The sequence below is a fragment of the Dipodomys spectabilis genome, unplaced genomic scaffold (assembly GCF_019054845.1).
Source record: "Dipodomys spectabilis isolate Male_0828 unplaced genomic scaffold, ASM1905484v1 ptg000075l, whole genome shotgun sequence".
Lineage (NCBI taxonomy): Eukaryota > Metazoa > Chordata > Mammalia > Rodentia > Heteromyidae > Dipodomys > Dipodomys spectabilis.
This window is the reverse complement of record NW_024870752.1, coordinates 3,460,441-3,472,652: the sequence shown is the minus strand read 5'-3', so window position 1 is coordinate 3,472,652 and position 12,212 is coordinate 3,460,441. Positions and strand designations below refer to the sequence as shown.

General features: G+C 33.2%; 1 protein-coding gene across 1 annotated transcript; it reads right to left on the bottom strand.

Moving 5' to 3' along the window:
* Positions 1–7,161: 7,161 nt before the first annotated feature.
* On the bottom strand, positions 7,162–8,328 carry LOC122110144 (receptor-binding cancer antigen expressed on SiSo cells-like). Its single transcript, XM_042682649.1, is given in 2 exon segments — positions 7,162–7,770; positions 7,772–8,328. Coding segments are annotated over 2 exon segments (642 nt in total). The 5' UTR covers positions 8,216–8,328; the 3' UTR covers positions 7,162–7,572.
* Between the last annotated feature and the right edge of the window lie 3,884 nt (positions 8,329–12,212).

Genomic DNA, 12,212 nt, shown 5'->3' with positions numbered 1-12,212 from the left:
AATTTTCTTATTAAAGTTTACCTTGGTATGATTAACCACAAGATTAATTATTTATGGGGTATGAAGTTTGAGATATTGATAAACAAAATTATGAAAAACTCTTCTTTTGGTATCAAGAAACAATAGAGAGCTAAAGTTCCACTATTTTACATGCCACTGTTATGTGAATTTCAGCAAATTCACTATATATATAGATATATATACATACATACATGTATGTATATATATTAGTTCTAACCTCTTCCAAAATTATTACTTCAATATTACTAAAATTCTACAAAAATAGAAGAATTTTATTAGGTTTGCTAAAAATTAGCAATGTTTAAAAACAATAATTCTGTTATTTACATTTCTTCTGTATTTTTAGAATATATTTGTTAGAGTTACATGGGGGGAAATGCTGAAATTACAGAAAAATTCTATTGAAGTCTATCATCCACCGAAAAACAAAAGAGAAGAAACAGATGAGATTGGAGAGATGACCAGCATACAATAATAAAAACTGACTCCATTTATTTGGATCAACTACATTTGCTCTCAGAATAGAATCAATTTTATGAAAATATAATTTGTTTCACTTTTTCTTCTTACATATTGAGGTTTTTTCACTCATTTTTATTGTTTGACATTTTGGCTAGAATCTCAATTACTATATTGAATAAGAGTAGCATGAACAAGCAATCTTGTCTTATATCTGATTAGAGTTCATAACAGTTATTCAAAATAAACATGTATCAGAAAGTTTTCCATAAATATTCTTATTGATAATAACTTAACTTACATTCCCAGCTGATTGTGAATTTTTATCATTGATGAGTGTTGAGTTATGCTTTTCCCATAAAAATTAATATTATTTAGATTTTTCCATTAATATGACATATTAATATAACTGATTATCAATGATGGAGTAAACTTATGACTTTGCAAAGATGAAATTAATCTTTACAGGTAAAGATTTCTATGTTTGGTAGAATTTTGTTATTTTCTTATTAACCATGATAATACCAAACACAAATCTTTTTTTTTTCTAATAGCAGTATTTAAGATATACCTTTTTTTGGGGGGGAAGGGGGTCCAGTCATGGGCCTGAACTCTGGGCCTGGGCGCTGTCCCTCAGCTCTTTAGTTCAAAGCTAGTGCTCTACCACTTGAGCCACAATGCCACTTCCGGCTTTTTTTTTCTTCTGCTTATGTGGTGCTGAGGAATCGAACCCAGGGCCTCATGCATGCAAGGCAAGCGCTCTACCACTGAGCCACCTTCCCAGTCCAAGTTACACATATTTTTACTACTTAGTGAGATCTTTTCTTGGTTTCTTTCTGTTCTGTCCTAACTATTCTCTTATTGCTGTCACTGAGTTTTCTTTAATTTTCTTTTGCCTTGTGCTGCAAGTTGGATGTAATATTGACAATTTTTATTCTGATAATAATGTGACCATTGATAACTCCTCTCACTGTTCTTCAAAAGTTATGTTTTCTTTGAGATTTCAAATGGTTGTAAATTCAGAAAAAAATAAGAAAGAAAAGAAAACCACATCAGTTCACTCACGTATGTAGTTTTTCTTTTCTTTTTATTTTATTATAAAAATACCGTACAGAGTATTTCTGTTTAAAATTGTTATCCCTGTTCTATCCTTCTCACTTCCTTTTGTCAACATTTTAGTTCCTTCTAGCACAATCCATAATTTATTCTGCTTAATATTTCAATCTGACAGCACAAGTCCTCATATAATGTCTTGGTTAAGAGTTCTGTGTTTTAATTTTAATTTCTGTAATTTTCAATGGAATGGAGAAGTAGAAATACAAAAAAGTCCAGATCAGAACGTTTGAAGGGAACATCAGGAAATTTAAGACATGTTACCTGTTCTCTCAGGTTTAGTCCCCAGTGCAGGAATGGTGGATTAGATTTAGCCTGAACTTGCAGCAGTTGTTCTGAAAATTGATTTTTCCAAACCAAAGAGAGCTGCATCATGGGTTATACCTCGCTCCAAAATGTTACATATAAAACTTCAGATAAGTGAAAATGAAATCTAAGGCTGTGTCTATACTGTTGAGTCTCCATATCCTCTCATACCACTCTTTATAGCTTGGAGGATTGTGCAGTGTGGATATCAATACATTTTATTCTCTTTCTCCTCACTCGTAAATGATCTTTATGCTTGTAACTTAAAATATCAACATTTCACAACTCTTCTGTTTACAGTGTCCTTTTGTTCCAATGACATTCTCACATTTCAAAGTCCAATTCAAAGTCACATTTGCTTTTGTGTATCTGCTGCACCAACTCTCAGAGGTTAAGAAAGGTCCTTAGGTACAAGAAAATATCAGATTGTCATCATGGTATTCAAAGCTCTGACATTAGTGTTTATACACTCACTCTTGTTTCTCTTCTTCTAATCCCTTCTAATCCAGATTTGGTAAATCACAAGTATATTCTTTATGGTATAGTCTTTATACAGGCCAGTGTAGGCCTTCTTATAGAATATAAACACTCCTGGCATCTGGCAATATTAATATCAAATCAAAGAATCTAACCTTGAAGATGATGACCATTTTAACTTTTACCTGAGAAAGTTATTCATAATATATCTAATCTAGGGAAGTTTTGCACGTTCTGTCCTTCCATTTCTAAATTTCTGTAAGTCTGTGTGTATGCAGAGCAAGTGAGGGAAGCTGATAATACATACAGAGAATAAAATTGAAATATCTTTTCTCTATGTCTTTGTTGGAATTACTTGAATGCTATTTGTCCTTTTTTTTCTCTTATTCATAAGGTGGAGGGAGGGGGTTAAAACTCCTGTCATTGCAGTTAAAATTAGAAAGCACCTGCTAACCTTATACTGCAGATCAGCAGTGAACAATTCTCTATGGATGGCTTATGTTCCTACACGGATTCTTGACTTTCAAGCACAGGCCATGCTTGGTGCGTAGAGGTAATGCATCCCTGTGGAATTACTTCAAGTTTACTCAGGACATTGAAGACTGAGTTCTCTCTCCCTCCCCTACTGAAAATATTGCTTAGATTTTAAGGAAATAACCTAAGGCCAGTAACTTTCTGACTAATGGAGAATATCTGCTTACATTCCAGGGCAATGAACAAGTTCAGTACCTCTTTAAAGAAGATGCTGAAGTCACAAGGAACACAGCCAGAGTTCAGAAATCCTCTAAATGTAGGGCATCATTTCACTCACTAGAGTTGGAACATTTAACATGGAAGTTACCTATTATCTCAAGCTAGTAATTTCCATCGAACAGAACACCTCTCCGTTATAACTTTTCTCTGTAGCATTTTATGTCATTGTTATCACAATCAGCATCTATTTATATAATAGCATCCTTTTAGTTAAGCTCCTTTCAGTACTTTTGTGGTATAACTTTCATACTGGAATTAAAAATGATTCACTCTCACCCAATATTCAGTGGTGTATGATTATATTTGCTTTTACCTAGGAGTTTCATACTTTTTTTTAATGCTGATTCTTTGCAGTTGAGTGTACCTTTATTTTATTCTAAATCAACTGAAGAGCACCCTGATTATTTTTATTAATGTATTTGTCATTTACTATTTAATTATAGTTAATTAGAGATAACTTGTGGCATTCTGATACAACAGCGTGCATATAGTAGAAGATAATCAAATGTTCAATAGCTTGCCCAGATCTATGTCAGGATGTGTGACTGACAAAGTACATGCAATGATGAAAGGTTGGAAGGTGATAGACAAGACTTGGGATGTCATTTTACTTAGGGCTTACCATCAAGTAAGTTCCCACATGCAGAGGGAGATATAGCCAGCCTGCAGACTTTTCACTCAGGAAAACTCGGTACTCACCTATGGTTAGATAAGAGAGGAAAGACACATTCATTTTCTAAAACACTTGCTCTTTCCTAATGCAATGGAGTTGAGAATAATTTTTCATATCAAGGAAGCAATGATAAAACAAGCCATATCACCTACATCACCCAAGCCAGGAGCACCCCATCACTAGATAGCTGATTACAGAGAAGTCACACAATCCTTGAATGAGAGTAAGATATTGAGATCCAATGAGATTTGATATTGAGATTAAAATATTAAAATTTTCTCCCTTTTTCATATCTGAGAAAGACCAAAAGTTACAGAATCTTCTGATGGCTAGAAAAAGAGGTAAATTAAGCTAGCAAATGTACCTCAGTTATTGACACTGCTTAAGAAAGAGCTGGAAGTCAATAGGCAAAATAATGCAAAATAATGTCATCTATTCTTTTCTATATTGCCTGTCTGTATTACTATCCAACAGGTTTATGGTTTAAAAGTACACTGGGATAAAAACATATTCATGTTTAAATTCATTACACTTAAATAATACCAAGCAGGGGAAAAAAGCTGTTTTCTTTTTTATGCCAGAGTTCTCTCACTATCTCTGCCTGTTTCTCTGAGTCCCTGCTACTCTCTGTATTTATTTTAAATAGTTTTTGTTTGTAAAAATATAAAAATACATAAACTTACTGTTTCCGTTCTATCTTAATCTAAATCAAGCATGTACAAAGACTTCTTTGGAATCTCTTATTCTTGTGACTAAAACAAACTGAAAATGTTCACATATTAATAAAAATATTTCTCAAAGCTTAAAACATTGATATATCTATATTCTGAAAAATATCACAGAAAACAGAGCAATTACTGATAAGAATATTAAAAATAAACAATGACAGTCAAGAAAAGATACACAGTGAAAAACTTATCGATGCTTCTATGCTAGGCACCACAAGCCATAAAATAAATGGAGTTTGACATATCTTTTGCTGTCCTAAAGTGGACTAAAAGCAAAAATAGCATTAAGTGTATTTTTAGATACTTGAACAATGTTAGCCAATCTTCATAACTGCCAAAAATACACTATTGGCAGTATTAGTGTATCAAACAAAAGGGTGCTAAGAATATGTGAGATCTAAACTTTGTGGATTTGAGCCAGCTGTGCCCGGCAACAAGAAGTTCATTTTAATAGCCTGAACAAACCCGTCTTTCATGGAGGAACACTCCGTCACTATCTCCATCTTCTCCTCTCTCCCTGAAAAATCCCATACATGACATTTGCATTGACTTCATCAGTTTCAAATTGCACCACCCTGAATGCTAGCACGTATTTTGTATTCTCTCTTTTAATAACCAAGATGGGAGGCAATTAGTGTAATACTAATGTGTCGAAAGAAGAGTTATCATAAAATAGAAAAAAGAACAACCTTTACGGAACCTCAACTTTATAACTGCCAATTTAGTGAGAGAAAGGAAATTTCTTCACAACAGAAAGTGATCATAGATATCTATTTGCTATAAAAAGATATGCTTATCCTAATATGTGTAGTAACACTATATTTTTCATTGAAACCTACTTTTAGATTTTTATCCAGAAACAGTATATGTACATATTGGTGGACTAACATGTATTATCTTCATACATTTACAAATTACAAAATGGTTATATCATCTTACACACCGTACATGTTATCTTCATACATGTAGTAGTAGATAGTGTTTATTTATATCATATTAAACACCTGTCACCTCATTTACAGTTCTATTTTTTATTTTTAATGTAATTTTATTGTATTGTAAAGGTGATGTACAGACGGGTTACAGTTACTTATGTAAGGTATTGAGTACATGTCTTGCTGAACATTGTTACTCCCTCCCTGGTTTTTCTTACACTTCCCCCCCCCAACTACCCACACCCCCTCAAAGTTCTAAAGTTAATTTCCAACATAGTGTCTTGTGAGTATCACTGTTGCATTGGTTCACCCTTTGTTCTTTTGTCTCACCATATTATTACATAACTAAGATATGGAACCAACTCACATGCTTCTCAGTAAATAAATGGATCAAGAAAATGTGGTATATACCACAGGGGAATTATATGCTTCCATCAGAAAGAATGGCATCACCCCATTCATAAAGAAATGGAAAGACCTCCAGAGGATCATATTAAGTGAAGTAAGCCAGACCAAAAGAAACATAGACTCCATGGTTTCCCTCATTTGTAATAATCAGTATAGATCTAGGATAAAGAGGATCACAGCAGCTCACTAGCTATGTACATATGACCACATAAAATGATGCTAAGTGAAATGAACTCCAAGATATGGAAACAAGAGGGTTTTCTTTGCTGTTGTAGTTTTTAATATGTGAAGTTTACTGCTTTATTATGGTTACAAAAATATTTTTCTGGCTCTTTGAAATAAAACATTATTGTTACCTATTGTTATCCTATTGGGCAATAGCACACCGGAGCATTTTGTTCTGTATAATTTTGTATCACGAAATCTCCTTTCCCATAGTTCCTCCCCAGCTACTCTCCCTAGACTCTTCTGAGTAGTTTATGTTATTCATACATAATTTCCTGTGTAGGCTTTGGATAAAAATTGTTCCAACTAATAATTACTAGTTCCATCCATGTTATGGCTAATGAGCTTATTTTTATGAAAGTGTAGTTTTTTCTTATGCATATATGGCATATTTATTGATTTATGAGTTGATGAGCACTTAGATTGTTTCTGTTCCTTGGCTTCTGTGAGTAGTGCTTTTGGAAAACTAGACCTATAGGATATGGTTCGACATAATGATTCATTTATTTTGTGTGCATATCCACTAGTGGGTTTCCCCGATCCTACGGTAGTTCCAATTTTACAATAAGAAACTTACATTTTGTTTTGTAGACTGACTACAGTAAATTACACCTGACCATAATAAATTACATTTCTATTAGTGGCATGCACAAGTTGACATTTCTCTATAATCTTACTAGTTTGGTAATTTTAGTAATAGATATTTTTGCTGGACTGAAGTGACATCTCATTGCTGTTTGATTTTTGTTTTCCTGGTGATTATTGATTTGGACACTCATGCATGTACTTGTTTTTTCATTCACACATTATTTTGAAAAATATCTTTCTAGGTCCATTGCCTAATTTTTATTTTTTTTTATTTTTATTTTTTGATAAATAAAATTATTGCATTTAATGTCATCTTAAAAACTCAAATCATCAAATTCCTTAATGATATATAAAACAATACCAGTTCTCACTAGAGTAAATGTATGCCAACATAGCTTCTTACAATGAAAATAAGGAAGTGAAAGCCCTACCTATAGTCTGTCTAATTTAGGTCAGGTGATCATGGAAACAAAAAAATAGCAGAATTATTTATTTTATAATTATACACATTGAAGGAAAACATAATAGATAGCAGAGTTCTTTTCCACCATAAAATTATTTACACCCATTTATTTAGCTAGAAACACTAGCTTGAGAGGTACTGGTATATTCCATTTGTAATAATTTTTCTACAGCAAACAATGTTGTATGTCTGGAGAATGTTGAAGAAAATAGTTGCGTACATCTGTTCTGTCCTTTTGAGTCTCAATCACTAAGAGTTCCAAGTACTTTGGGAGAATCTTGGTCTCCTGAATGGCCTGATGAATGCACTAAAATCAAGTAGTGTATTTGTATTCCATAAATACTCTTAAATCCATACAAATGTTGTATGGGCTGTGGAGCTCAGATTTCTCTTACTTGCACAATGACATTTGAAGAGTATTTGTTATGAAAGTTTCACACCAATTTTGTTCTGTTCCTTCTTCATTAGTCTCTGTGCTTCCTTTTCCATTTTCTTCCTTTGTTGTTCTGCTGCTCTCTTTTCTCTGTCTGCTATTTTTTGCTGCCTCAGAAGTTCTTCTGCTTGCCAGGCTGCATCTTCCTCCTCTTCCCATGCATTAGTATTTTCTTGCCAAGTGTCTAAAGTCACCCAATTCAGACGACTGATGAATAAAAGGCATATCTTGTGTAGCTGCTAGTCTACTGGAGAAACCTGTGCTACCATCTGGGATGCCAAAATTTAACGGTTCTCTCTTCTTAATAACAATTTTCTGAGTTTTCCTTATAGTTGGTGTCATGTCCTTAAAATAGTCAGGTTCCAGTTGTTCCAAAGCATTTTGTTGTGATGCCACATTTCCATTCCTTCCTTCAATCTTTACACTTGTGGGTGCATCTTCATCCCAGGAGGTCCACTCCTCTACATCTGTCTGCTTTGGAACTGAAGAATAATCAACTGTAGTTGGCAAAGTTATTTGGTCTCCACTTAATTTTCTTCCTCTGCCAGACCTGCATATTAATCTCTTTAGGAATGAGAATACTGTTGCTAAGCAGGTACAAACTTTAAATAGCCGAAACTGAGTGATGGCCATGGTGGGAATCAAAACCTGCCGTGAAAGGTGCGCGGCCTGGAGCGGGACGGCGGGAAGGACCGGTAAATTTCAGGATTTGGGGGTCCCCGGGCCTGCGCCCCACCAGCCCGGCCCCCTGGCGTGGCCCCGAACGGCCCCGCGCCACCCCGGGTCGCGCCTCGCTGACCCCAGAGGTCACCCTGACCCGGAAGCCCATTGCCTAATTTTTAAAAAGAGGTCTATGTATTTTTTATTTGGGAGCTTGTAAAGCATTCTTTTTAAGATATTTGTGAATTCTGAATATCGACCTCTTTTTGGATGTATATTTATTATTTTTATATTTCAGTTTCTTTATTTGGATGGCTGTTTCTTTTGCAAAAGTTTTCTGTTTTATATATTCCCAGTAATTTATTTTTACTTTATTATCCTGTGCTTTTGAAATTGGTCAAAATTTCATGGTAGAAGCATGTCGTAGAAGCAAGCTGCTTGACTCCTGGAACCAGGAAATAGGGAGAGATGATGGATTCAGGTATAAGATAGTGTCTTCCATACAATGGTACAACTCCAGGAACTAATGTCTTCCAACTAGCCCTCAAGTTATTTAATTCTGCATTGATTGACTTATGAAACTAGAACTTCCATGATCCACCTTTCAAAGGTCTATTGACACACAAGCTTTTGGATTACATCCTTAGGTTCATCATATTACAAACTGATTTTGTAGCATAAGATATGGGCTTTAATTTTCTGCATTTAAATAACCACACCATTATTTTGAAAAGCCTGTTCTTTGACTAATACATGTTTTAAGTACCACCTTTTTTATTTTAATAAAAGAAAGTCTTGATAGATAGCCCTTTGTAGAAAAGTAATATAGATAGGTGAGTTTGCTATAAGGCACTCTAGCCATTTCCATGGGGTGAGGAACCGACTTTTCTGCCAATACCAAGATACTTTGATAATTAAAGGTTTGTAATATATTTTAAATCATGGCATGCTGCCTATTTTGTTCTTTTTTTTATGGAGATTCTTTCTTACATTCAAGGTTTTTTTTTGCTTTTTGATAAAGTTTTATATGAAAATTATAATATTGGCTTTTATTAATTCTGCGAAGAGTACTATATTTTGATATGGTATGCATTGAATTTGTGTATTATTGTGGTAGGATGAGCGTATTGTTCATTTCCATTTTTTATATTCATGACAGAGTATCTTTCCAGTTTTTGATGAGGGTGAGAGTAATCTATCATTCTTTACAATGCAAAAATAGCTTAATAAAATTAATAATTCACTTGTGATAACAATTCTCAACAAATTAGGTATGAAGGAACTGAGTTAATGTCCAAGTAAATATATCCACTATGATTGTACTACTGAATGGTGGAAAGTGCTTTTTTTCTCTAAGATCGGCAGCACGACATGGGCATCCATTTTTTTCCCCCTCACATTAGCTAAAACTTCTAGCCAGATCAATCAAAATATAAAATAATAGACATACAAATTAGAAAAGAAAAAGTTGAATTATCACTTCTTTTGAATGCTAAGATTTTGTATATGGAAAACAACAGGTCTAGTAAAAATAGACATTAGAAAGACAAGTCAAAGAGCAACAAAATAAGTATCAAGAAATGGGTACTTGCAAGGGGAGAAGGTTGGTCCATGGGGAGAGAGATAGAAGAAAGAAAGGGGAAAGTGGGGAGAATGAAGGCAAGAAGTCATTGTACGTACCACAGAACTGAGAAGTATAAGGGAGAGGTGAGTGGAAGGAGGTAAAGATATTAAAATCATGACACAGATGAAGATGCACTGTATTCATAAACTGTTTTGTTTAATGGCAACTCTTTTGTATGATTTAAATACAGCAAAAGGAGAATTAAAGGAGAATTTAGTATAATCCATATTCTAAAATTAATAAAACTAATAGTTTCAGCAGTTACAGGATTCAAAACCAACACACCATCAGTCAATATTTTTTATCTTTATATGCCAATAGAGGATTATCTGAATTAATGACCAAGAAATCAACCAATTTTCAATTGCTAGAATAAAATAATAGCTATGAACAAATTTAACTAGAGGTCCAAATTATCTGTATCTGTTTGTATGATTCAATGATGAAGGAAACAGCTTTAAAAACAACTGTTCTTCTACCAAACAAAATGAATACTGTGTGGACTTCAAATTTTGTTATAAACAAATCATCAATCAGAATATACTATAAAGCAATATGACAGAGGAGAGTAACAGAAAAAAGAAACTCAGTGCCTATATTTCCAGTTTCATAGGAGAAAATTTGATAGCTATAAATTGATGACTTTAGGTTTTTCACAGTTCTTCGAAACTAATGGTTATCTAACAAACATTGTGTGTGTGTGTGTGTGTGTGTGTGTGTGTGTGTGTGTGTGTGTGTGTGTGTGTAAAATCCTGTGGCTTGAAGGCTTGAATTCAGGCTTGAATTGTCCCTGAGTTTATATGTTCAAGGCTAAGGTCCTATCGTTTGAATCATGGATTCACTTCGAAGCTGTTGTTGTTGCTGTTTTACTTTTTTGATGGTTAATTAGAAATAATCATTTCAAATTATTTCCATTCTGGGATAGCTTTAAGCCACAATACTCAGATCCCAGCCTCCTGAGAAGCTAGGCTCATAAGTGTAAGCCACTGGTGGCCAGCATAAATAATAATGTTAAGCATGAGAAAAAATAAACAAATATAATATTCTAGAAGTATAATAGTTGGAAAAGCTACATGAAAACCACTCAATACTCATAGTAATTAAAAATCACATGCTTAAATAGAAAACACAAAACCTTGTATGTACATTAATGTGTACAAAAAGACCCACACACATTTAATTACACATGTAATTCATTCACATAAAATTACAATCTTCAAATATATTTTGCAGTTTAAAGTACTCTTCCTGAACTTTTCTCTATAAAATTTAAACTACACTATACCTTATCACCCTAAAGTTTTTGCCATATCTTAGAAACATATCATATTTTGCAAGAATCAGTCAGTCAGCCATGGGAAAATGGAGACCATCCATGAAGCATATAGCATGTGATTTTAGCCATATAGCACATTATTAACAAATGTCCACTTATGAACATTTAATAATTAGGTTGAAATAAATCCCTATGGTTTCCCATTTGGGGATACTTTCTAAATACTTTCTTATTTGTCAGTATTACAATGTCTTCATTTTATGATTATTGTATTTTTCTGGATAATGTATTTTCCATAATGTTTCTTATGCTATACATGAAGGACAGTGAGAATTTTTTTAAATAAACCAAGCTTTATTTTTTTTGTTTTATATCTCCAGAAATAATGTATTTTATTAAGTAACATTTATTTCCTCATCTTTACATTAAAAGCTTAAAAATATAGTGAGTTCTTTAAAACCCCAAAATAAAAAGCATCATATCACTAATGATATATTTATTTTCATTACCAAAACAGTGGATTAAAATTGCATAGTATCGGATGTCATTCTTCAGAAAAAATTTAAAGGGATCAAATTAAGCTGCAAAAGAGTAAATTAATGAGCATATTAATTTAGAAATCATTAGCTAAATTCTTATTTCAGCGACTGCTAAACAAACCAGTGTATCTGTAAGGGTTTTAATTATTTAGTTAAATATGGTCTTTTTAACTCCTCTCTCTGCCTGAGTTGAAAATAGACTACAGATGATTACATTTCCATAGACTTCACAACATAAGCTCCTTTTGGTTTGAAATAAGAATATAAATGTTGCCAAGTATAAACTTTATAACTGCTGTTATTTTGGATTTGATAGAGTTATGAAAATCCAAATGTTTTACAAAGTTAAAAAGTATTTTTTGCTCATTTATAACTCAAAAAATTAAAAATGTTAAACATGCCAAGAAGCCAAGCTTCATTCCATATGTCCACATAGTCTTATTAAATCACTGATGTTCATACACACATACATACACAAAAATTGAAAATAGGTCACACATATTTCAAAGAAGCTGGAATTGAGAACATGAC